This window comes from Schistocerca americana, chromosome 6 (assembly GCF_021461395.2).
Source record: "Schistocerca americana isolate TAMUIC-IGC-003095 chromosome 6, iqSchAmer2.1, whole genome shotgun sequence".
Classification (NCBI taxonomy): Eukaryota; Metazoa; Arthropoda; class Insecta; order Orthoptera; family Acrididae; genus Schistocerca; species Schistocerca americana.
In genome coordinates this window covers 82,637,828-82,665,139 of record NC_060124.1, presented here as the reverse complement: position 1 = coordinate 82,665,139, position 27,312 = coordinate 82,637,828, and the positions used below count along the sequence as shown (strand labels likewise).

The 27,312-nt window shown below is 40.2% G+C and overlaps 1 protein-coding gene across 1 annotated transcript in view; it reads right to left on the bottom strand.

Annotated features, from left to right (window-relative positions):
- The window catches only part of LOC124619567 (ATP-binding cassette subfamily G member 4-like), a 323,941-nt gene that overhangs the window by 17,908 nt on the left and 278,721 nt on the right, over positions 1-27,312 (bottom strand). Inside the window, exons 5-9 of the mRNA XM_047146057.1 lie at positions 21,081-21,319; positions 16,917-17,036; positions 10,920-11,068; positions 8,269-8,437; positions 7,950-8,050 (exon numbers count right to left, since the gene is read on the bottom strand). Coding sequence (XP_047002013.1) covers positions 7,950-8,050; positions 8,269-8,437; positions 10,920-11,068; positions 16,917-17,036; positions 21,081-21,319 — 778 coding nt within the window. The remainder of the gene's footprint in view (positions 1-7,949; positions 8,051-8,268; positions 8,438-10,919; positions 11,069-16,916; positions 17,037-21,080; positions 21,320-27,312) is intronic.

Below are 27,312 nucleotides of genomic sequence, written 5' to 3'. Positions count from 1 at the left end.
CATGCTGCGTCCTATTCGTTAAGTGACTATCTACCCAATCACAAAATTTCTGTAATAGTTCTTACTCTCATATGTTCATTAGGTGTCATGTGGAACTGTATCGAATGTCTTCTGGAAGTCAAGGAAAACAGTGTCACTCTGGGTGCTGGTATATACAGCCTTCTGACAGGCAGTGAGACAAATGAGCTGGGTTTTCCACAAACATTTTTTAAGACTTATACCTGAAATTCAACTTAACCATAATAGGTATAGATGTTCTACCTAAAGTGAAATATGAAAATCTGTGGCGGACCGGGGCCCAAACCCAGACTTTCCATTTATTGTGAGTAGACGCCTTACTGCTTAGACTATCTGAGCATGCTCCCTGGACCAACCCAAACTTCTACATGTCACGCACTTACCTATTTCTTGTTATAGGTTATTAATTCATTGTCTCACACTTGCACATCCTGTGATTTCCTTGCAGGTTTTAAAATAAAGACAACAAGAAGTCATAGGCTATTGTAATTTTTGTTAGAGGCTCATCTTTCCTGTATATGTATTTTATATTTCATGACGCACTACAGTTTCAAATAATGAAATTTTCTTCCTGAAATTCAGTGTAACTGTAAGAGATGTAGCTGTGGTACATAAAGCAACATATGAACATTTGTGCTGCACTGGGACTTTTTTATTTTTGAGAGTCATCAGTCTTTGACTGATTTGATGCAGGCTGCTGACCTCCTCAACTGAGTAGCACTTGCAGTGAACAATTGCACCTTTTGTCCTCAATTATTTGTTGGATGTATTCCAATCTCTGTCCTCCCCTACAATTTTTACCCCTCTACAGCTCTCTCTAGTATCATGGAAGTTATTTTTTCCTGATATTTTAATACACATTCTATTATTGTGTCCCTTATTTTTGTCGGTGTTTTCCATACATTCTTTCTTCACTGATTCTGCTGAGAACCTCCTCATGCATTGTCTTATCAAACTAATTTCCAACATCCTGTACTAGTACCACGACTCAAATGCGTTGATTTTCTTCTTCTGTAGTTTTCTCACAGTCCATGATTCACTGCCATAAAAAGCTGTGCTCCAGATGTACATTCTTAGAAATTTCTTCCTGAAATTAAAGTGTGCATTTGATACTAGTAGACTTGTGTGGCCAGGGATGCCCTCCTTGCCTGTGATTGTTTTTGATGTATTTGTTGCTTTATGCATCATGTGTTACTTCCCTTCCAATATAGCAGAATTCTTTTACTTCATCTATTGTGTGGTCAACAATTTTGATGCTAAGTTTATCACTGATCTCAATTGTGCTGCTTCTCATTACTTCTGTCTTTCTTCAGTTTACTCTCAATCCATATTCTGTATTCATGAAACTGTCCATACCACTCACCAGATCCTGTAATTCTTGTTCATCTTCACTGAAGATAGCAAGGTCATCAGTGAATTTTATCATTGATATCTTTTCATCCTGAACTTTAATTTCACTCTTGGACCTTTCTTTTATTTCCATTATCCCTTCTTTGACATACAGATTGAACTGTAGATTGCATCCATATCTTACATCGCTTTTAATTGAAGCACATTGTTCTTGGGCTTCCATTTTTATTTTTCTGTCTTTGCTCTTACGAATTTTGAATTTTAATTGTCATCCCTTGTAGCTTACACCTATTTTTATCAAATTTTTGAACATCTTGCATAATTTTACACTGTGGAACTATTTTTCTGGGTCAACAAACCCTGTGAATGTATTTTGATTTTTTTAAGGTCATAATATACAAGCACAGAAAGCATCCTAAAATTCTACAATAGACTGATATCTGCAATATAGGCCTATAGTAGTGTGCATCTTTTTAATTAGCCTTCTTGGAAATTTATAGTTGCTGCACTTATGGACAGATGTTTTAATCTGTTTACTGATTTGACAGAAGACTGAAACTTCAGCCTCCAAGCTACTTGGCCTACCTGTCTGCTCATTGGCAGTTTGGTCAGCAACATGACCTGCACAATCTTACAAGCCATAGGTTGCTGCCACCAACATCACCAGGACAGAGCTTTACTCTAATTCTGGTACAGCTCAAGTCTCATGTTCACTTTTACAATCAGCCCTCCTGCATGCTGATTTCCGCAAGTTCCAGCCATCATCGTATATTAGACATTCCTGCATCACATCCTGGACCAGACCTCTGCTAGTTAATGGCATTCCTTATGCTATCCTTGTGCCAACCAGGAAGACAATAGTATGCTGATGACAATGACCATGGGATATTCTGCTTGCTAATAATTTAATAAGGTGAATCTACACAGCTGTCAGAAAGTTGAAGAAATGCACATCAGCCATCAGCTGTAAAAATTATTGTCTATGGGTTTTATTCTTGCAAAAGATCTTAGGTGGGAATGCAGTTAAACTTTCCCTTGGATAAACTGACCACCACCAGAGTTATAAAATGTTTACAGAACATTTTGATACCAGCACAAATTGACTTCAGTACGATTAAACAGAATGATCATTAGGGTAATAACACAAGGATCAAAACTGGTAGAATAAAGAATAAATTTGTACAGCTAATGGCAAACATGTGTGGCGTCTCTGGCCCAGAATGCCCTATCTTTGACTCTGACCTCTTTCAACCGCTTTTGTTCTATGTCTCTTGGCACGCAACTTGTGTACTACCATGTTTGTTCTTCTTGCCTCAGCATCTAATTAATGCATTTACAATATTTAAAGTGTGTTATTACCAACCAGCCTTACATGGTAACTCGCAGTGGTGACCCCGATATCATTGTATGTGATTGCGAGTGATTTTGTGCTTCTCTTCATCATTAACGGACTTCATGTGCAAGCCCACATCATTTTTGGAACAATGGATCTACCAGTGTCTTTTGGTGTTATTGCCATGCATCCTATTAACTGTGCTTGCAACCACGAGTGGTCAAGTGAACCTAATGCACGTTTGGTTAAAAGTGAGCAATTATCTATGCCCGGCCACGCCAATGGCCACTTAACCTTAGCTGGCTCAACATGTCACTGTCAAGTGCAGCAGCTCTACAACAGCCACAACATGGACAGTGCATGCCACCTTAGGACATTGTGGACGTTCATCCAGTTAAGGATGTTTCGGCTTATCCCTCAGCTATTCAGTCTCCTTTGGTTTGGTTTGACGTGCTGATGAAGTTCCAGAACTGTGATTCGAACATTTCTATGCACGGGGTTGCACATTCTTATATGCCTTGTGTCGCAGCACCTCTCGGTATGTCATCTCGGCGATGCTGGTCGCCTCGACCGTGCCGGTTTCTGTGACCTTCACTCTGTGGTTACACTATGACCACCTTCCACCTGCTTTCATAATGGCACTGGCTGTACTGCCCACGCTGATTACCAGGTCAGCCCCCCCTTGGCACCGGCTATTACACTCGTGCCATGTTTGGTGTCAGGCCTGCAGTTTGGATAGACCATGCTGACTTTTGCACCCGCACACTCCACACTGTGTGCTACATGTGCCCCCCCCCCCCCCACCCCCCCACCCCCCTTGCAGACCTTGGATGATGCACCATCCTCCCCTACTGCACTTCCGGTGTCAGTGGCGTCCTGCTCTGCTCACACGGATCTCCATCTGCCGGTGCCGCCTCAACATGTGTTACCCAGTACTTCCTAAGCTGCCTGCTTTGCAAAAAGATAGCCCAAAGACTTGGTTCTCTTAAGTGGATCACCTATTGGATATCCATGGTATTTTGGATGATGGCGCACATTTTGTCTGCCTGGTGAGTCACCTCCACACTCATCTAGACCTCATCAGACCTCATCAACGATCTGCTTCTCTCACTGCCCACCTTGCACAAGTATTCGAAGGCAAAAGTGCTGCTCATTGAGCGGCTTTCTCACCACCTGGCAGAGGCTATCCACCACATTATGCACGTCAAACATCTCGATGACCGCACCCCTTCGCAGCTTTGGCGGCGCCTCCGTGCATTAATTGATGATCAAACTTTACCTCATGCCACGCTTTGGACATTGTGGATGGTCAAAATGCTTTTGGATCTATAACTTCATCTGCTGTCTCACATTGCCAACCCACTTGAGGTTCATTTATGTGTGGCTGATCGAGCTTATGCTATCATTCATCACTGACACCACCTGTCACGGACGACTTCTCCATTACCATCTGTTGGCACGCCTGCACCTTTGGTTCTGTGCCCTGCCGGCAGAGGCCAGCATGCTCACCTTGGCACCTCAGCTACCAGTCAGAAGCTGCCACCTAGTGGCCTACAGGAGGTACTGTCTGCGGCTTCCTGACAGCCGTCGACCTTGTCCGAGCAGCAGCCCGAGTGGCTACCAGCCCTGATGCAGCCAGCTGCAGCCCCCTCCCTCTCCACACTGGCTTGCCTCTCAACCTACCCGCTGTGATGGTATCATGCTACTTACAGGGATGCTGCACGCAACTACCGTGTGCCTTGCTCCTACCCAAACAATTGCGGTGGGCGCTTTTAGGCACCACATCCTGCCACATTCCTTCATGGTGCCTACCGTCCGATGCTGCACCACTCACTTCAGTGGCTTGATGCCTTTACACCACTGACTCGTCATCAGGCACTCGCTTTCTTGTCAATACTGGTGCTGATGTCAGTGTTATGCCAGCCAAGCACGCCGGTAACATACTTTCACCTGCCAACCCCACTTTTATTGCCACCATTCATTGTCCTATTGCAGTTCTCGGCTCCATCAAGACATCACTTCACCTATCACCATCCACACCTTCCCTTGGACTTTCCAGATTGCTGACATGGATGAACCTGTGATTGGGTTGGACTTTCTACACCATTACGAACTTTCACCAGACCTGCAGGCTGCTGCGGGTTGGACTTTCTACACCATTACGAACTTTCGCCAGACTTGCAGGCTGCCACACTCTGCCACACATCTGGTTCTACTGTTCCATGCTCAAACGAGTTCAGCACAACTTCTCTCTCCACCTCCTGGTCTAAGCTTTCCACATGTGCTTCTCTGCTCAAGCATATTACCTACACGGCTCTCTGTTTGTTGGATGTGCGCACACAAATTGACAAACTCCGCACCCAGAATGATGTGTTACGCATCTGCATTGCCTCTGCCTCTGCTGAATTGTCACATGCACAGCTTACAATATGTCGCCTACCTGCAGAACCGCAATGAGGTGAACCAACACACTCATCTACTGTGTCTTTTCACCAATTTGCTCCTGTGTTCAGCATTCCACTGCCTGCTGCTGTTTTTGCATCACCGCAGATGAATCTCCAGGATGCACCTGCTCACGCTATTCCAGATTCCTTGCACCATGTGGTTACTGGATGATGCTTTCCATCATTGACTACAACCAATGCCCCACCTACGCTGCCTCGATCCAGCAAGGTCAGTGAACCGACGTTGCCTCTGGACCCCCTCTTGACCCCTCTTGCCGGCCTCCCTTTGCGAGTATTGACCATCAGTAATGGCACTTGTCATAGGATTTGCGCCACTGGTGGCCCACCTGTATGTTATAAGGCCAGGCACCTTAATGCTACCAAACTTCTGCTCTGTGGCATCTCTAGTGTACTATCTTTGGCTCTGACCTCTTTGAACTGATTTTTTTCTATGTCTCTCGATGTGCAACTTGTGTACTGCCATGTCTGTTCTTCTTGCCTCTGCATCTAATTAATGCATTTACGATACTTAAAGTATATTATTACCAACTAGCCTTAACATGATAACCCATACATGTAACTCTTCATAGTCTACTTCTGCCTTCTGTTGTATGGGGGCACCACACCACGGAATCCTGTTAAGATTTTCCATGAACTTTTGTTACCCAGTGAAGATCTGCTTTATTTGTGTTTTTGTAGATGCCAACAGGGACCAGAGTTCTCCTTAGCCCATTTGTAATTTTTTGTTTGAGTGATTCTGAGAGAAATAAATGACTGAACAACAATCTTGTAATCACCATTAGTAAGTGGATACATGCAGAATAAAATAGTTCCTTTTTTCATTACTTATATCAATACTTATAAATACAGTAAAAGTAGTTAAAAGAAGACACATAATTAAATCTAGAGAGAACAGTTTCCATGTCAAGTTGTGATCTGTTTGCAGTCCACAAAGGTCAATGATTTTTGAACTTTTGATTTCATTGTTTGTGTAGATTAAAGTAATGGCTTCTGTGAAAAATACTGTTTTATAGTTCTTAATTCTTTTAAAAATTTAATGCTATAATATTTGCTTAGCACCATCTTTTGATATTTCCATATTTTTCATTTGCTGTCCTGTTGACAAGAACACTAATATTATGTTTTATATTTATAATTTTATAATGTGCAACATTGGTAGAATTTACATTCTGTGACATTATATGTGGAAGATTATTAATGAATATTAGAAACAACAAAGCAACCCTTCCACTGAAAAAACTCAAACTTAATGTAGCTTGTGGAACAATAACGAAAATGATCTCTGTCTTTTCACACACCCTTGAATGTCTATCATCATCTGGAGATATGTATAATGTGCATGAATGTGCAAATAAATTATGTTTAGCGACATCTTCACACCTACCACAGTCTATAAAGCCAGCCAATAAGAAGAACCTCCAGAGATAGGGAATAAGTGAAGAAAATAAACACAGATTGAAATTTATATTTTTCCACCATGTTTTGTATCACATTTCTTAATAACATACAATCGTATGATTGGCTATTCTTTTCCCCACAGCTTTGGTGATGTTTGTCCACCTTATCATCCCACTTCTATCTGTCTATCTCCTCCTCTACACTCTGGCATTCTGTTTATATCCTCCTCCCTCTCTCTTTGTCCATTTCCTTCACCCCTCTCTCTCTCTGACCATATGTTCCCCTCCCTTGAACCATATCTTCCTTGCCTCTTTTTCCATATGTGCCTCCCCTCTTCCTTTCCACCTGCCCACTACCACTCTACACCTGTCGCCTGCCTCAAGCATCTGCCCCTCATCCCCTCTCCTTCTCCATTTCCTCCTCTTCCTCACTCTGTCAATCATCCTCTGTCTATCTTAACCTGTCTCCAGGCATGCTCACCATGCTCATTGACACTTGTAGCCCCTGCAATAAGTTTTAATAAAGCAAGTCGATATTACTACACCAAAGGCTGATACTACTACAATATGGCTGTCATGCAAAGCTGCTAAACATCAGGGGCTTGAAAGTAATTTCTTTGCTCCTGATGTACAGGCTGCATGCAAAGCAGATTGGTAAAGCAAGCTACTACTCCAACACAACACACCTGCCATGCGGGGCAGCTTACATTTTGGGGTACAGAAAACTGTTTCTTGCCCCTGACATTCAGGCTGCGCTGCAAAGCAAATTGATTTAGCAGGCTGATAGTGTACCCTCACAACATGCTTGTCGTACAGGGCAGCCTATACGTCAGGTGCTCGAAAAACATGTTTTTGCCTGTATGTCCACTCCTATTGGAGCTAGGAGGTTAGAAGCCTACTGTACCGATACTAACAAGGATTGCTGTTTCTGTGCAAATTTAGGAGGTTATAAAGCCTACAGTGCTGATACTTGTGAGGACTGCTGTTTCTGTGCCAAATTTGGTTGAAACCAGTGGGTTGTGGATAAAGAAAAGGAAAGTTGCTACTCATCGTATAGCGGAGATACTGAGTCACAGATAGACAGCAACTCAGCATCTGCACTGTATGGTGAGTAGCAACTTTCCTTAGGCAGAAGATATATGCATTGTTGCAAAGGAAAAGGTGCTGCTACAATAGTTAAGGTCATGTTGCTGTTTAACTATTATGTTTACAAGTACATGGGCAGAATGTTCTGATTATGCTACACTGTACACTAGAAACACCAACATGCACTACATTTACAAAACCAGTTTGCTTTGAATGTCATTATAAACCATGTTTCCCACAAGTTTCAGACAACTCATACAGTTAGCAACGAAACAATATATATTAAGTACGAGTTCTTACCATAAATGGTGCTGTTGAACAGGTAAGTGCCATGAAGTATGATTTCAGACCATACCATCTGTTAAAATATTCTCGTTTGAGAATCTTGACCTCTGTTGGAACTGAAAACAGTGATGAAAGAATATAATGCAGATTTAAACATTTAGTAATATTTTTAAGTGTCTACTAAAGTCCTCATGCTACCAAGAAGAAAAAGAATTAATATAAAAGTACTGGTTTACTAATAGAAATGTTATAATGATAATTGTTGTTTATTAGTTTACAGGAAATTCTTAATGGTTTTTGGATCTATAAACTGAATAAATTAACATATACTTACAGAGAAGTGCAGGTGTCATTACATGAGTGTACATGAAGAAAACTAGGCAGCAGAGTGGAAATTTAAAGTTGACAAATGGCTTTGTTGCATCATTGCCAACACCAAAGTACAATGACCCAAGAATAATGCCCAGTCCTAAGTGATGAACGAACTGTAGCCATAGTGCCACCTGTAAGAGAGATGACTGGAAATCATTATGTTCTAATATTTAGGTTGTGTTCAGTAAAATATATTTGGGTGTATCAAATTACTGGTTACAGAGGAAATATAAATGAGAAATTCAGGTGCTTGATTAATTTCCTTGAAACAAGGAATAAAGATAGTTACTGCGAAATGAAAAAAAACAAGAGACAAAAGCTGTAGACTGTATCAGATGTAGGAAGACGCAAAGCTTACAATTTTGATTTATTTTGCAGTGATGCAGAAATATTATTGGTTTTCAATATTTGTGCATTTTCTGTGTGCTTCATGTTTTGCAATGAAAATAAGCTTGGCATTTAACTACTCATTTTTTCTGTACCACACATAAAAGTGAAGCATTATCTGCCATGTATTCATACACAGTAATTATTAATAACTATACATACTATAGGAAGAGAATATAGCAGCTGCAGAAGTTTTCAATGATAATTAGCCTTTCTTTATAGGTCATAAGGTTACTTGCCCTTCTCAGCTCACTTTCATTATTTTCTATAATACAACAATGGAACAGAATAAAATGCAGTACTTACACTCAAATAGGGAACTTATTTGCATGAGCAAAATTTAGGAGAGATTTGCATACTCGCTTGAGGCAGTGATGTCTTCATGGCCAAATGTAACAACTGAAGACAGCCAATTAGACTGTAATAGTTTCCCTAGCTTAATTAATTTTTTGACAAAATGCTTTATGATATCTAGTCACTGTTTTTAAATTGGCTCTTGCCAGTTGCAAATGCTCCATCATGTAACCAAAGTCTATTACATTTGTCAGCTTGAAATGTATGTGGGGAAACAAGTGACAAACCGAAACTCACTGTTTGAGGTGTGGAAGTTTAGTGCAACTGGTAGGGCATTTACCAAGAAAGGTAGAGTTCTGAGTTTGAATCCCAACTGGGTACATAATTTTAATTTGTCACAAATGTTGAAGGACTGTTATAGTTTATTTTATACTGAAGAAATGCTTTAGAGTTCCCTGTTATATACAAAGCCTGTTTGACTTACATGAACATGTACTGTATATTTATCAGACTGCAAGTGGCTGTTTAGTCATCTCCTCCATTTACATCATACATCTACATACATACTGCGCAAGCACCTCTACGAGGTGTGGAGTGAGATAACTTTACCACTATTAGTCCATTCCCTTTCCTATTCCACTTACAAATGCAGCGAGGGAAAACAAATGTCTATAAGTCTCTGTATGAGCTATAATTTCTTTTATCTTGTCTTTGTGGTCCTTACGTGAAATGTATATTGGCAGCAACAGAGTCAGTGTGCATTGAACCACAAATGTCAGTTCTCTACATTTTCTCAGTAGTGTTCCATGAAAAGAACGTCATCTTTCCTCCAGGGATGAGCAATACTTTCCTTAAATTCTCACAGTAAATTAACCTTCTCTACTACCAATCTTTCTTGCGCATTCCATTTCATATCACTTTGCTGCATTACCCCTAAATATTTAATTGACAAGACTATCAAGTGGCACACTAGTAATACTGCATTTGAAAATTAAAAGATTGCTTTTCCTGTTGATTTGCATTAACTTAATTTTTTCTACATTTAGAGCAAGCTATCATACACTGCAACAAGCAGAAATTCTGTCTAAGTCATCCTGTGTCCTGCTACAGTCACTCAGTCATTATGTTTTCCCCTACACTGCAGCATTGTTAGCAAACAGTTGCAGTTTACTACTTGCCTGTTAGAGCAGTTATGTACAAAGAAAACAGGAGTGGTCCTATCACTCTTCCCTGGGACACTCCTGGTGCCTCTAATGAACACTTGCCAACCAGTGCAATGTACTGAACATTATTACTTAAGAAGTTTTTGAGCCACTCCCATTCCTGGGAACCTATTCCATATGCTCATTCAATGGGATGTTAGACTCTAATCTTCCTTTCTTCCATATTCTTGGACCTTTGTTAACAACCTGCAGAGGGGAGCTGTGTCAGAAGTTTTTAGAAATCTATGAATGTGGAATCTGCATGTTTCCCTCCGCCCATGGCTCACAGGATATTGTGTGAGAAAAGGGCAAGCTGAGTTTTGCATGAGCAATGCTTTCTAATTTGTGGACAGAAGCTTTTCTGTCTCAACGGACTTTATTACATTCAGACTTTGAATATGCTCAAGAATACTACAGCAAAACAATGTTAAGGATATCTTCCTGTGACAGTGATTCATTATAGTAATTGTGCCACAAGTTAGCAGTCTGTGACAGTTACTTAAGCATGCTATGGTGGATGAAATACAGCCAGATGTTATAACTAGCAAAATAACAGAATTTTCTTTTTAAAGTAGTGAATGTCCTACTTATACAAGGAACTATTTTGCAAGCCTTATATGAGGAGTAGCATGTGATTAGCTGTTATCAAGTAACATAAAACACCTGTACTTAATTGTTAATCTTTAATTTTAATTACTTCTGTGTTGTGAATTGCCACTTTTTAACATACCGTATTTCTGCTTTTCTGTAGAAGCATTCTCCTTAGTATTATAATGAACTGCATAAAGAATGATGTAGGAAAATCGCTGCTCCAGTGGCTATCTTTCTTAAACATCAGAGCATAATCATACTGCGGCATTTGGGTGTCATCTGTGAACACTGAAAAAAGTATACCCACATTAAAATACCAAAATATAAAGAGGGAGGCAATGTAGCAACATTTCCACCATAATACGAGGGTGATCTGATAAGTTCTCGGAATCACCATGAGAGGTCAGGTCTAGTGCAACGAGTTGTTCACTTGATATACATTGGACTGTTGCCTGTAAACATGTGCCACATCATTGCTCTTGGAAGAGAGCTGTGGTGGTGACGTGGCTCTGTTGTTGTTCCAGTGTAGTGATTTGTGAAGATGGAAAAAATCAAGATTCGAGCAGTGATTAAGTTCTTCATAAAGAAAGGTATGAAAGCAAAAGACATTCATACCAATTTCCAGAATACACTGGGGCACTGTGCTCCTTTATACTCAACTGTTGCCAAATGGAAAAATAATTTAAATTTGGTTGCTGAGCTTAGATGACGATCCATGCAATGTGTCACTATTCCAGAAATCATTGCAAAAGTGCACAAAATGGTCATGGAGGATCACTGATTGAAAGTACATGAAATTGCTCATGCTTGCCAGATGTCGCCTGAACAGGTATATCACATTTTAACTGAAGAATTAAAAATGAAAAAATTATTAACAAGGTGGGTGCTGCGACTCTTGACACTGGATCAAAAACACATGAGAATGGACATACCAAAATTACATGAACTAAGGTATCAGTTTTTGCCAGACCCACCTTATTGACCTGATATGGCTCTGTCAGACTTCCATCTCTTCCCAAAACTGAGAATTTTTCTTGGTGGATGATGATACACTTCAAATGAAGAATTGATAGCTGGAGTTGACAACTATTTTGCAGGGCTGGAGGAAACTCTTTTTTGAGATGGGATCAAGGTACGGGAACATCATTGGACCAAGTGCATTAATCGACAAGGAGACTACATTCAAAAATAAAAACAAGTTTAATGATGTAAGTACTTTTTTCTATTCTGTTTGGAGAACTTTTCAAGCCACCCTCGTATTTGCAGCATTACTGCTATCGGTATCTGATGCTGTTGCATGCTAGTCTTAATATTTTTCTGTTGTTACTTTAATACTATACATATCTTTTAAAAGTATGCTGTGTGTCCTATAGAATAATTGCATACATTGCATTGTGTTTCAACACTGGATACAGATTTCTGCACCCATTCATTCTGACACACAGAATTATAGTATTCATGACAATAATAAATGCTGGAGCAAGATGCCAGGTCAATTGGAAGATGTTTAACAGATAAAGAAACTGTAAATGCTGGACGCATACTGTACGACAGTTTACCGCAATGTATAAAGATTGGTAGCAGTCTTCTTTATAGACTGACTACATTTTTCCAATATCCTGCCAATGGAAAAAAAAGTTGACCATAGGGCGTTTTTGTCCAGGATATCCCATCTGGGATATTTAGTTGCCGGGTCCAAGTGTTTTTATATTTAATGCTGCTTAGATGACTTGCATGCGCAACAACAAAGCACCCAGTCCTCAAGGAAATTAAATCTCCGACCTGCCCAGGAATCGAACCCGGGGTCCCTGCATAGCAGTCAACTGTACTGACCACACAGCTGCCAGTGAAATGATGCATTCCAACTGCCTTACTTATGAAGAACCTATGCAATCCTTCCTTTTTATGCCCTTACAAATTGTACAGAAACCAGATGGCAGTTATAAGAGTCGAGGGACATGGAAGGGAAGCAGCGGTTGGGAAGGGAGTGAGACACGGTTGTAACCTCTCCCCGATGTTATTCAATCTGTATATTGACCAAGCAGCAAAGGAAACAAAAGAAAAGTTCAGAATAGGTATTAAAATCCATGGAGAAGAAATAAAAACTTTGAGGTTCGCCGATGACATTGTAATTCTGTCAGAGACAGCAAAGGACTTGGAAGAGCAGTTGAACGGAATGGACAGTGTCTTGAAAGGAGGGTATAAGATGAACATCAACAAAAGCAAAACGATGATAATGGAATGTAGTCAAATTAAGTTGGATGATGCTGAGGGAATTAGATTAGGAAATGAGACACTTAAAGTAGTAAAGGAGTTTTGCTATTTGGGGAGCAAAATAACTGATGATGGTTGAAGTAGAGAGGATATAAAATGTAGACTGGCAATGGCAAGGAAAGCGTTTCTGAAGAAGAGAAATTTGTTAACATTGAGTATTGATTTAAGTGTCAGGAAGTCATTTCTGAAAGTATTTGTATGGGGTGTAGCCATGTATGGAAGTGAAACATGGACGATAAATAGTTTAGACAAGAAGAGAATAGAAGCTTTCAAAATGTGGTGCTACAGAAGAGTGCTGAAGATTAGATGGGTAGATCACATAAGTAATGAGGAGGTATTGAATAGAATTGGGGAGAAGAGGAGTTTGTGGCACAACTTGACTAGAAGAAGGGATCGGTTGGTAGGACATGTTCTGAGGCATCAAGGGATCACCAATTTAATACTGGAGGGCAGCGTGGAGGGTAAAAATCGTAGAGGGAGGCCAAGAGATGAATACACTAAGCAGATTCAGAAGGATGTAGGCTGCAGTAGGTACTGGGAGATGACTAAGCTGGCACAGGATAGAGTAGCATGGAGAGCTGCATCAAACCAGTCTCTGGGCTGAAGACAACAACAACAACAACAAATTGTTACACACAAATAGCTGATTGGTTTCATTTATGATTCACTGACTGACTGTAGTTACAGGATACTACTTCTCTGCATTTTGCAAAATATATATTTTTGTATTTCTGAACATTTAAAAAATTTACCAAACTGTGTAATGCTTTGAAATCTTATTGATATCTAACTGGCTATTTGTGCTGCTTTTTTCAGATAGCACTTCGGTATAGATAACTCCATCACCTGCAAAAAATCTGAGGCTGCTGTTAATAATGTCTGTTTGGTCATAACATACAACATGAACAACAACAGTCCCATCACACTTCCCTGGGGTATGCCTGATGTTACTTCCACTTCAACCAATGACTATCCATTCAAGGCAGAAAGTTGCATTTTCCCTACAAAATGCACCCATATAATCATACTATTGTTGATAAATGCTGGTTAAGTACTGAGTCACATGTTTCTCAGAAATAAAAAAAATACCACTGCATTCACTTGATTCCCCTGATCCTTTTGATGTAAGAAAAGTGAAATTTTTAACTGGATTGAAGACTTTTTGGCAGGGAGGATGCAGCATTTTATCTTGGTTGGAGGGTCATTGTCAGATGTAGAACTAACTTCAGGTGTGCCCCAGGGAAGTGTATTGGGATCCTTGATGTTCATGTTATATATTAATGATCTTGCAGACAATATTAATATCAACCTCAGACTTTTTACAGATGGTGCAGTTATCTATAGTGATATACTATCTGAAAGAAGTTGCATAAATATTCAGATTATGCAAGGATCAACAGCCTGCTTTAAATGTTCAGCAACGTAAAATTATGTACTTCACAAAATGAAGAAAAATATATAGTATCCTATTTCTATAATGTCAATGAGTCACTGTTGGAATTGGCAACTCATACAAATACCTGTATGTAAATCTTCAAACGGATGTGGAATGGGATGATCACATAGGCTCAGTTGTAAGTAAAGCAGGTGGTCGACTTTGCTTTATTGGTAGAATACTGGAGGAGTGCAATCAGTCTACAGAAGAGACTGCTCACAAATCACTCATGTGACCGGTTCTAGAATATTGCCTCAGTGTGTGGGACTCATACCAAATAGGACTAACAGCAGATACTGAACATATACAGAGAAGGGCAGTATGAATGGTCACAGGTTAGTTTGATCCATGGCAGAGTGTCATAGAGATACTGAAGGAACTGAACTGGGAGACTCTTTAAGACAGATGTAAACTATTCTGAGATAGTATACTGACAAAGTTTTAGAAACCAGTTTTAAATGATGACTTTAGGTATATATTACAATCTCCTAAGTGTCACTCACATAGGGATCATGAGAATCAGTTTAGAATAATTACTGCATGCACAGAGGCACTCAAACACTCGTTCCTACCACACCTCATAGTGGCCTCGTGAGCAAGCAACCATCTCTAGCCTTTCGCTCACGCACTCGAACATTGTTGACTGCACTGCAGTCTTTGCTTTAGTTTATGATCGCTGCATAGAGTGTATGATTGACACTATGTAAGGGTACTGCACCATTACATGCGGTTGATAATTTCTTTAGATTGGGGCATGCACTAAGGACAGAATAGAAAATATGGGCAAAGTAGAAAATTATTTGAGGCATAGAAAGAGTTAATTTTGTGCAAAGCAAGGGTCACAAACCATTATCCTTCTCAACATGTTGCCAATTTACAGTTGCCAGTAACTATCATACATGTATGACAAATTTTGTGCCTTGACAAACATCTCACATTAAAAAAAAGATTTTAGAAACCCACACTCAGTGCTGTTTTTCTGGGGGAAAGCTGGGGGGATGCATACCCCTAAACTTTTTCATCGACAAAGTAATTTTTTTACAACGTTGAGAACTTGGATGAGTGCCAAAGATTTATTTCACGGACATAAATTTTTTATTTCATTTTTCCGTGTTGGTAATTGCAATATGAATGATCCCAGTGCAGTTTTTGGTGGGAAAAGTGATGTCATTGACTGTTTCAAGCATTTCAAAGCTGCAGCAATCGTTCTCGTCAACTGAATCGCTGGCAGCCAGTTCGACAAGCATGTAGTGCCCTCGTCCACTAATAGTGGGCGATGGTACTGCTAAACGGATATGCATACGCTCAAACATTTTTTTGGAAAAAAAAACACTGCCCACACTAATACCCAAACATAAAAAGGCTAGATTGGAGTTTGGTAGAACACACATGTCATGGATTTCAGAATGGGATAAAGTGATCTCCAGTGATGAGAGGAAGTTTAATGTAGATGGGCAAGATGGATTTCAGTACTATTGGCATGATCTGAGAATAGAACAGTAGGTTAGAATGAACAGAAATTTTGATGGTGCAAGTGTTATGACATGGACAGCCTTCTGCACTAAAGACAAGTCAGGCAATGCTTGGCTGAACACTAGAATGAAATCTAACATGTATGCTGAGAAGCTAGAAACAGAACTGATTAGCATTACTTGATGCAGAAATACTTCCACGGTAGAGGCAGTCGGATGTATTTTAATAAAGAACTATATGATCAAGACCTGTCTATATTTCAAATTTGTGCCACAAATGATTAGAATGTATGAGGACTTAGGGTAAAAAAGTCTTGTTTCAACAAAATAATGCATCTGGGTATGTTTCTGCTACAAACAAAGAGTGGTTTGTGGATAAAGATTTTGATGTCTTGCCCGGACCGCACATAACCTGGATTTGAACTGCATGGAAAACCTTTGGGGAATACTTGTAATACGTGTTTATTGCAATGGAAGGCAATTTGAAGCTGTATGTAAGCTGAAAAGAGCAACACAAGAAGAATGGGTGACAGTTCCACTGCAAGAACTAACACTAACGAAATCAATGCTGAAGAGAATTTTTGAGGTAATTAGGAAGAACAGAGGTTGGACAAAACCCTAACAATGCAATAACACAACCGAACAGTGAATGCCTTTATACCAGTTTCCATTCACAAAATGCAAATGCCTTATTTTGTTACTCACCTTATGAAAGAAACTATGTTATTCAGTCCTGATTATTTATGTCTTATATTGCTTTGATTGTAAATTTGATTCATGTATGCTTCAGACATTGTACTATTACTTTCCTGGAACACTGCCTTTATGCTAGTTTCCACTACTGTGTACGTATCTTGATAACAACTTTCTTATTTTAACATACAAGTGTAAACTATATGAGATGGCAGTGACTGTTATTGATTTTAAGGAAATCTGTGTTGGTTAGAACACTTACCACTTGCAAGTCTTACAGTATTTGTTTCTGTGTCCAGTTTTGCTGTCACCCTTCCATTCATCATTTCGGCTGACAACATTGTAACATTGCCTGCATTTTCTCCTTGGACCATTTCAAGAACTGTAAGAAATTACAGATAGCAATGAAACAAAACATGGTATAATTTAAAAAAAATAAAATATGAATTTTCAAGTCTCTATGTTGAGTATTTTGAGAAAAGGACCCAGTAGTTGCAAATGAATATTTCAGGTGATGAAAAAATACTGCATGGGCATTGTATGTTGGGGAATATAAAGAGCTTTTTTTCTTTTCCAGTCCAAATCTTTTTCGGCATGTGCTACTTTTACATCTAAACTACAAGTTAATTGACAAGAAGAACTCCTTTCCATCCGTGGAAACACTAGCCATATTTTTCCAGAAGATGAAATTGAGTTCTCATTTTTTGGTACAGGAACATTGGCATTCACCCTCTGCTTTGATGTTTTTTTTCCATTTCTAGCATGAATCAGTGAATGCGAGTTTCATACACAGTATCAAATCAGTACACAAGATCAGTTGGTTAGTTTCAAACTTGTTCAAACATTTTGGTCTTGAATTGCTTTTGGACATCATACTACATACACAAATCTTATCTTGCACAGGCTGTTGTCATTAGTAATTCTTTGTATGAAATGTACAATATTCTTTCCTCTTATATGCCTATGAAAACTATGCCTTTCTACCAGACCCTGAACACCTTGCAACACTGGCCATCTGCCATGTTGTTTTCTGCTAACAGTGGCACTGGATGCCCTATGGAGAGTCATACGCTTAGCAAACAACTCTCCCAGTTGTTGTCAGCTTTCCGAAACTTATAGCTGCAGCTACTGATTCACATACTTCATAAATTGGTTTCACTAGGCTGAGTGCACTCTGTTCCAGTTCATTCCACCAAATAATCCCTGACAATACTGGGAATCAAACCCAGGTTCTTCAAATGGCAGTCAGATATGATGAGTGTTCAGCTATGGAAGTGGACCTAAATATCTGTGGGCTTATTTATTGTATGCACCTTGCACAAACAACAAATAACATACTGTGCACTTTTTGGGTGTTCTTGTCTGTGGTTGCAGTTTTGGGACGTAAGTTGTGAGGGTCAGTACTGTGAGCAGTACATCATATTTGAATTTAGTTGCATAATTATTAACTGTTGAAAGAGACAAAGCGATGCCTTATGAAATCCTCACCAACTTTTGATGAATTTTCTTCCTGATTGAAGCATTTTATGGTGATATATCCCAGTTCATCCATTTGAATGAAACACACACCAAAAAACTACTTTTAAATGCTTTATAGCGAGAACTATTCCACTGATATAGTTGATAGGTGACTAATTTTATTGAGTGACATCTACCATGAAAAATCTTGTTGGCAACATAGTTGCCCAAGCTCCTTATTGGTTTAGAGTAAATAAACGTAACTTATGACAACAAAACACACCAGATGGTTCCCTCTGAGGAGACCAGTCCCACTAAGTTCTTTGGTGTATATACTCATGATAAATTATATAACTTGTTAATATCTCATACAGACATACTCTCACAGTTAAGTACTTTATAGGTTCCTGTTATAAAGTGGTAGCATTGGTATGTTTGATCATTAACATATATATTTTTGTGTTTATTTAGGAATAAGCTGCACTTAGTTCCTGTCATTCCTCCCATTTCCATGCCAATATGAGATATGAGCTAGCTCCACTCCCCTCCCCAGTTAGATGACAGGTACACTCTTGTTCGAATGGTCCACAGGTGTACTATGGACACTATGGACTGGCAGTACACCTGTGGACTGTTTGAGCAAGAAATATGCTGGGAGAAACTGAAGAATCACAGGTACACTCTTGTTCTACGAGTTGTAGAAGGTATTCCTGAACATACATTAAAAAATGTGACTAATTGGTTTTCCATCCATTGTACAATATAAAGGAATTCGTTTCTGATAACATAGGAGGAGTGATCATGAAGTTTTTACTATCTCCTAGAAAAGAAAAAAAAAGAAAAAGAAAAGAAAGAAAAAGAAAAAACAGGCTTTAACAGTGAAACTTGATGATAATGATAGTCCGTCTTTACATAAGTGGCGTATTTTTTCCAAAGATGGGTCATTTAGTGGAGAACTTGGTTGTTAAGTGGAAAACTTGGTTGTAGAAACCTGCATTTTAGCTTTTAAGGAAACATTCCATCTCGAAAATTACTTTTTTATCATTCTGGAAATGTCTGTCGCAAATGGTTTCTTCATCTTTGGAAGGAGGGAGAAGTCTCTGCATGCCACACAAGAAAAATATGGGGATGAGGCAAAAATTAGTAGCTCAAAGAAGCAACATGTGTTACTATATCTTCTGCAGAATGAGTTGGGGTGTTGTGGACCAACAATACCACTTTTAACAGCTTCTCACAACATTTTGTCTTGACAGCCTTCTGCAGTCTCATCATGGGATTTGTAGTATGCTCCTGTGACAGTTTGTCCCTGTAGAGAATTCTCTATTAGCACCATAACACACAATGGGAGCCTGAGAGAACACACAGCATCACCTTGCTGAATGATGGTCGGATCTTTGCCTTTTTGTGCAGCAATGACTTTTTGTGTTTCCATTTCAGGCTTTCGTCCTTTCACTCAGGATCAAACTGATACACTCAGCACTCACTCACGGTAATCAGGCAATGAAAGCAGTCATCTGGACTGGCTTGACACAGTGTCTCCATTTCCACTGCTGCCTTAGTTTGGCAGCCATTTTTGAATGAATGTCAGCAGTCACACAACCCAGCAGATGGTGAAGATGTTCAGAATCTTCTTAACACTGAGCTCTCTTGAATGATCATTTTGTTGTTAGTGATTCTCTATAATAATAATAATAATAATAATAATAATTTTATTGTCATTCGGCCATTACAACAATAGACAATGTCATATACATACTAAAATACAATTTGAAAGAAACAACAGGTTTGTTGTTAACATTATAGTATTATATTACAGTTGATAAATTCTATTATATCATAGAATGGGTGGAGGCTAGCCAGTCATGAATTGTTTGTTTGAATAACTGTTCTGGTAATTCTTGAACAGATTGTGGAACATTATTAAATAATTTGTACCCCATGATTTCATAGCTGTTGAGTGACTTTGACAACCTATGGTAAGAAATATAGAGGCACCAATTCCTTCATGTATTGTGGCTATGTACATTTTCTCTGTTTTTTTTGTTTCTGGTAATTTCTTCTTCATATAAATTAGAATATAGTATATGTACAAGTTCATAACAGTCATAATTTTTTGTTCACAGAACAATGGTTTACAGTGTGCCTTATATGCAGAACCAGTAATTATCCTAATAGCTTTTTTTTGCAGTATTAATATGTCATGTACACAGCTAGAGTTCCCCCACAAAATAATTCCATATGTTATTATACTTTGAAAGAATGAAAAATAGGATGTTCTAACATGTTTCTCAGGAACACAATCCATAAGTTGCCTTAACAGAAAAATAACTCTTGACAACTTACCACTAATATATTGTACATGTTGACCACAAGAGAATTTATCATCTATGTATACCTCCAAAAATTTGACATAACTTGGATCATCTGACAGAAGCTTATCTCTAAGACTACAAACCATCTGCTGTGTTTTGTTTTCATTCAGCAGGAATCCATTTGCCTTGAACCAATAGGATGCTTGGTGAATTGTCTTTGCTGCACAAGTTTTAAGGCCATTGAAATCATCACTAGCACGAAGAAATGTTGTATCATCTGCATACCACACAGTGACGGACTTCATAAATGATGGCAGATCATTTATCATTATTAGGAACAAAAAGGGGCCCAGTACAGATCCCTACAGAACACCTACCTCGACTTGTTCTATACCCGACATTTCTTCCCCTACACAAACAACTTGCTTACGATTCTGAAGATATAATTTCATTAATTTAAGGCTGTCTAATGCCATAGAATTCCAGTTTTTCTAGGAGTGGCTTATGCTTTACACAGACAACACAATGCTCCCCACCTCCACTTTATACAGGCGGGTCTTCCTTTTGTGACACCTGGTGGTCTATTCTGTACTGCATAGGGGTGCCCAGATATTTTTGACAGATTGAGTGCAATAACTTTTAAGTTAGGTACTCACTGAAGTCCGCAGGGTTGTGGTTGATGGGGCACTCGAGCCCCTGCTCGGCCAGGAAGGGCACGAGCGCCCGTGGCTGGCCCTGGAAGACGCACTGGCCCCGAGACAGCAGGTACACGTGGTCGAAGGCATTGAAGAGCATGGCACTGGGCTGGTGGACGGTGCACACCACCGTGTGGCCCTGGCTGGCCAGCAGCTTGAGCAGCTGCACGCAGTGCTGGATCGCCACCACGTCCAGGCCCCTGCCGGAAAGCTCACGTCACTCACTCCCGAATATTCAAGCAGAACAGGTACTCTTTGCAGATAATACTAGGGTCAGAATAAATGCCATAAGAGAGAAAGCACAAAAAATGTCAAGTGTGAAGCATGACATTGTCAGTAAGGAGACAGCAGTCTTGTTGTTGTTGTTGTGGTCTTCAGTCCTGAGACTGGTTTGATGCAGCTCTCCATGTTACTCTATCCTGTGCAAGCTTCTTCATCTCCCAGTACTTACTGGAACCTACATCCTTCTGAATCTGCTTAGTGTATTCATTTCTTGGTCTCCCTCTACGATTTTTACTCCCCACGCTGTCCTCCAATACTAAATTAGTGATCCCTTGATGCCTCAGAACATGTCCTACCAACCGATCCCTTCTTCTAGTCAAGTTGTGCCACAAACTCCTTTTCTCCCCAGTTCTATACAATACCTTCTCATTAGTTATGTGGTCTACCCATCTAATCTTCAGTATTATTCTGTAGCACCACATTTTGAAAGCTTCTATTCTCTTCTTGTCCAAACTATTTATCGTCCATGTTTCACTTCCATACGTGGCTACAGTCCATACAAATACTTTCAGAAATGACTTCCTGACACTCAAATCTTTACTCGATGTTAACAAATTTCTCTTCTTCAGAAACGCTTTCCTTGCCATTGCCAGTCTACATTTTGTATGCTCTCTACTTCGACCATCATCAGTTATTTTGCTCCCCAAATAGCAAAACTCCTTTACTACTTTAAGTGTATCATTTATTAACCTAATTTTCTCAGCATCGCACGAGTTAATTCGACTACATTCCATTATCCTCGTTTTGCTTTTGTTGATGTTCATCTTACATCCTCCTTTCAAGACACTGTCCATTCCGTTCAACTGCTCTTCCTAGTCCTTTGCTGTCTCTGAAAACTGTCAAATGTGAAGCCCGACATTATCAGTAAGGAGACAGCAGTCTTAACGTAATTTATTTAAAAAAAATTTAATATATAAAACTTTTAATGCTTAGATCGTAATTTTGATAATACAATTAAATCACAATGACTGGTTTCGGTTGATTTTTACAGGCATTTTCAGATTGATTAAGTGTAAAAAAGAGTTGAACATGCATTGGAAAACGTAATTAGTAAAGCAGCAGTCACAAAATTAGACAACTCAAGGTCACACTTGCTCACTGCAGTCCGCCGGCGCTAACAAGGCAAACCCCCTATCACCCCCCCCCCCCCCTCCCTCCCCCCTTCAGATTTAGAAGTAAGTCGCTCCATTGGATAGCCCGTCAAAAACTGACAACAGATCAGTCTTGAAAATAGGAAGAAGGTGTATTAAACTGTGGAAAAAAGAAGCCAAATAGAAACAGTGGTCCAAACTTAATGTACGCAACATCGAGCAAAGTTAATGACTGTCCACTTCCATTTGGATGGGCTCGTCAGTAAGCAAAATTGGGGTGTTTTGGGGACTGAAGATCCGCGTCTCACGATCGAGGAGTCTCTTCACCTTCAACAGGTGACTGTATGGTGTGCAATGTCACGAAATAGTTGACTACCGAATGGTACGTGTAGGTTTTGGAAGATGATTTCATCCCCATTATTCAAAGTGACCCTGGTTTCGACAAGACGTGGTTAGTGCAAGACGGAGCTGGACGCCATCGAAGCAGGAGAGTGTTTGATGTCCTGGAGGAGCACTCTGGGGACTGTATTTTGGCTCTGGGGTAACGAAAGGCCAGTGGAATGGGCGTCGATTGGCCGCCATATTCTCCTGATCTGAACAGATGTGATTCCGTTCTGTGGAGCTGTATTAAAGACAAGGTGTGTAACAATAACCCCAAAACCATTGTTGAGCTGAAAACAGCCAGCCAGGAGGTCATCGACAGTCATTAACAGTCAGACATTAACAGTCAGTAACAGTAGTCCAAACTTAATGTACGCAAAATCGAGCAACTTTAATGACTGTCGTGCCGTGGTTGTGTGATCATGGTGTTTGATAGGGAAGGGGGAAATCTGGGTTCTAATTTCACCCGGTCTCATTTTTTCCCCACAAATTACGACTTCCCGTCCGGTCATTGATGTGTCTGATCACTGTATTCAAATTTGTGTTTGTGTCGTGGCGTAACGTCTATTTGCAACAGCAACGTGTAACGAAGGGACGTCCAGACGTACATACCTCCTATGTGTCCTACACAGGTACCACATGTCATGGCTCTTGAGTTGTGTTTTGGAAGTTTTGACTCTTGAAATCCTTCATTGTAGCATAGTTCATACCCGTATATATGTCGTTTTCGTTTCTGTGAGGGGTGTAGGTAGCATCTCGCATGTTCTCATTATTCATCACAGAATATGAGTCATGTGATAAGAATATGTTAACGTCGCAAGTAAACAACGCAGGGATTCAAAACTGTTGGTACCTGTGTAGAACAAATAGGAGATGCGTACGTCTGGAGAACCTTTCGTTAAACGTCGCTGCTGCAAACGAACTTTACGACGCGACACATACACAAATTTGAATACAGTGAAAAGACGCGTCAATGACCGGACGAGAAGTTCGTAATCTTGTGGAAGAAAAGAAAAAGTGACCGAGTGAGATTTGAATCCGGATATCCCCCTCCGCAATCAAACACCATGAGCATACAACCCCGACAGGACAGTCGTTAACGTCGCTCGATGCGGACAAGTTAAATGTGAACCATTCACTGTTTGTATTTTGTATTTTTACACAGTTCAGTACATCTTCTTCCTGTTTTCATGCTTGATCTGTGTTCAGTTTTTAACGGTCTATCCAACGGGCCGCCGGCCGCTGCGGTCGAGCGGTTCTAGGCGCTTCAGTCCGGAACCGCGCTGCTGCTACGGTCGCAGGTTCGAATCATGCCTCGAGCATGGATGTGTGGGATGATCTTAGGTTAGTTAGGTTTAAGTAGTTCTAAGTCTAGGGGACTGATGACCTCAGATGTTAAGTCCCATAGCACTTGTAGCCATTTGAACCATTTTTCCAACGGGCCAACTTACCATTAAATCTGAGAGGGGTGCGATGAGGAGTTTACCATGTAACCGCTGTGGTTCACCCGCCTCTTAGCTTTGTTGCCACATGCACATTGTTAAAAGTGCAGTAGGTCTAAAGATGGGTCGAACTCGTTCATTCCCGTGAACTACTTCATTCATTTCACTCTTTGCCGTGAAGCGTTCGAATGAAGTAGTTCATTCATGAAGTACGGAAGCCTGGCGAAGTTGCCCAGTTCGCCGCTCAGATGCGGCTACTCTCGCTCCGCCTCGCTCGTACAATAAAGCTTCGTAATACTTCATAATTTTACCAACAGATGGCCGAACTATGCAGTAACGTGCACGCAACGTTTTGCGCTCTTATAGCGTCTGAGTTAAATAGAGCATGGTCGAAGGGGACAAAGGAAAGATAAACAGAGAAGCCTGTCACATATAAAGAAGGTACTACATTTAATCTTGCTCTACATTTTCTCATGGAGCGCCCAAAGAAGTCTTTATCTGCCAAATGAAACATTATTTGTTGTATTCATGGACTGAAAACTAGGGCTACCAACGAAATGCAATCCCAATTTTACGTGCTTTTTAAAATTTAATCCAAAATAGAATGAGTATGTTTACCACTGTCACAAAGTCTATATACCTACGTTAAGTAATTATTCAGAAGTTTTCCTGTAGATTTTATTTTTGTTGAGAATAATAACCCTCCAGATTCAAAACGTTAACGTCACCTGTAGTCATTGGTACGATTTCAGGTAAAATCACTCTTTCAGCGTTATTAACGAACATTTATTTTCATGTCGGCTGTGCGTGCTCACACAGCCAGCCTCTTCGTTTGTATTTTTAATATTCATTTGTCTGCAAGCGCTGCCAACGGTAGGCTACCCGTAGACGTGAAGTTTAACTGCACAAATAGCCACGGGGATTGATGTCAGCACTGCAGGAAGCAACTGACACTGCTTTCCCCTCGCCCCTCACCTCCACAACCCCTCGTAAACCAATCGTTCCCAACAAACACCGTTCGATTCGTCGACAGGCAGTAGAGGGAGGACTGAAGTGAAGTGACGTAGCGCCTATGTAGTGGGAGAGGGAGAGGGGAAGAGAGTGAGTGAACTAGAAAAAAGTGTGGAGTGTGCTATCTGTGAAGAGTTTGAAGTACCAGTTCATTGAAATTGAGTGGTTAGTTCACACTTCACTGGAGTGAAGCGTTCATTTGAACGACTCATTCACGAGCTCCCCATCACTAAGTAGGTCAGCGCCAGATGAATGTTCTGTTGTGGCATCAAACAACAAGTTTGCTGTTATCAGTCACTATTTATTTATCCCCTCGACGCGTTTCGAAGATTTAAACCTCCATCAAAACAAAATATGACAGCTGACATGTGATGTGTTACGACAGTGAAAGAAACCTGCGACCACTAGAGACAGTATCACAAGTTACCACAAAATCGTAACACAACACATACGTATGCCATACTAAAAAAATGTAACTCCACCTGATGATGGACGTTCAAACCTTCGAAACGCGTCGTGGAGATAAATAAACAGTGACTGGTAACAGTGAACTTGCTGTTTCATTCGATGTCAATAACAGTCACGGCAAAGCCTAACCTAAATGTCCCCTTTTAAAGTGAATGTTCTGTGTTTCCATGCGATATCGTATATTCACTTGTGGTTTCAGTCTTTCGTGGGACGGTGCATTGACGAGTGTGTAGCAGTGAGCAAAATGCAGGAGCGAGGACCCACGTGTAGTGCCACTCCGGCCGGTGTGCGTTAAGGGAGAAAAGACATTCGAAAACGTTCTAAAATTGCCTTATCGATCGTACTGAAGATTTTTTTTTTATTAGTCTGGCCAACAGTAAAGAAGCCAAGAACAATACAAATTTTGCTCAAGTTCATAAAATGACAACAAAACGTAATGGAATTTCCGAATCAACGGTATTCCGTATTAACCGTGCGGTAAATGTGAGCACCTGTTTTGCTTCACCAAGAACGGCATATAAAAAAAAACAGAAATTACAGAATTTGACGATTCTGACAAAAAAAAATATGGCATAGAACTGTACTTCGATACTACCAGATATCCGACTGCTAGAAAAATACACAGTGATCTCCACGAAAAAATTAATCATTGTGCATCAGAGACCTACGTTCTTTGTCTTGTCCGCTCACCTGGATTTTGATTCAGAAAGTATACGGATGGACAAAGAATTTTAATGGGATACATAGACACTGCAGCAGCAAGAACGAAGTTTTGTGTGAAATGCACATGCTGCGTCTGTTGGTTGGGAATAATCTCGGTCTTAATATGAGGTGCATTCAAGTTCTAAGGCCTCCAATTTTTTTTCTCGGGACTGGAAAGAGATAGAAACATGCGCATTGTTTTAAAATGAGGCTGCGTTCATTATCAATACATCCCAGAGATGGCAGCACCGTACGGCAGATGGAATTTTACCGCCAGCGGCGAGAAAGAGAACTGTTTTAAATACTTAAAATGGCGACGTTTTCCTTACTTGAACAGCGTGCAATCATTCGTTTTCTGAATTTGCGTGGTGTGAAACCAATTGAAATTCATCGACAGTTGAAGGAGACATGTGGTGATGGAGTTATGGATGTGTCGAAAGTGCGTTCGTGGGTGCGACAGTTTAATGATGGCAGAACATCGTGTGACAACAAACCGAAACAACCTCGTGCTCGCACAAGCCGGTCTGACGACATGATTGAGAAAGTGGAAAGAATTGTTTTGGGGGATCGCCGAATGACTGTTGAACAGATCGCCTCCAGAGTTGGCATTTCTGTGGGTTCTGTGCACACAATCCTGCATGACGACCTGAAAATGCGAAAAGTGTCATCCAGGTGGGTGCCACGAATGCTGACAGACGACCACATGGCTGCCCGTGTGGCATGTTGCCAAGCAATGTTGACGCGCAACGACAGCATGAATGGGACTTTCTTTTCATCGGTTGTGACAATGGATGATACGTGGATGCCATTTTTCAA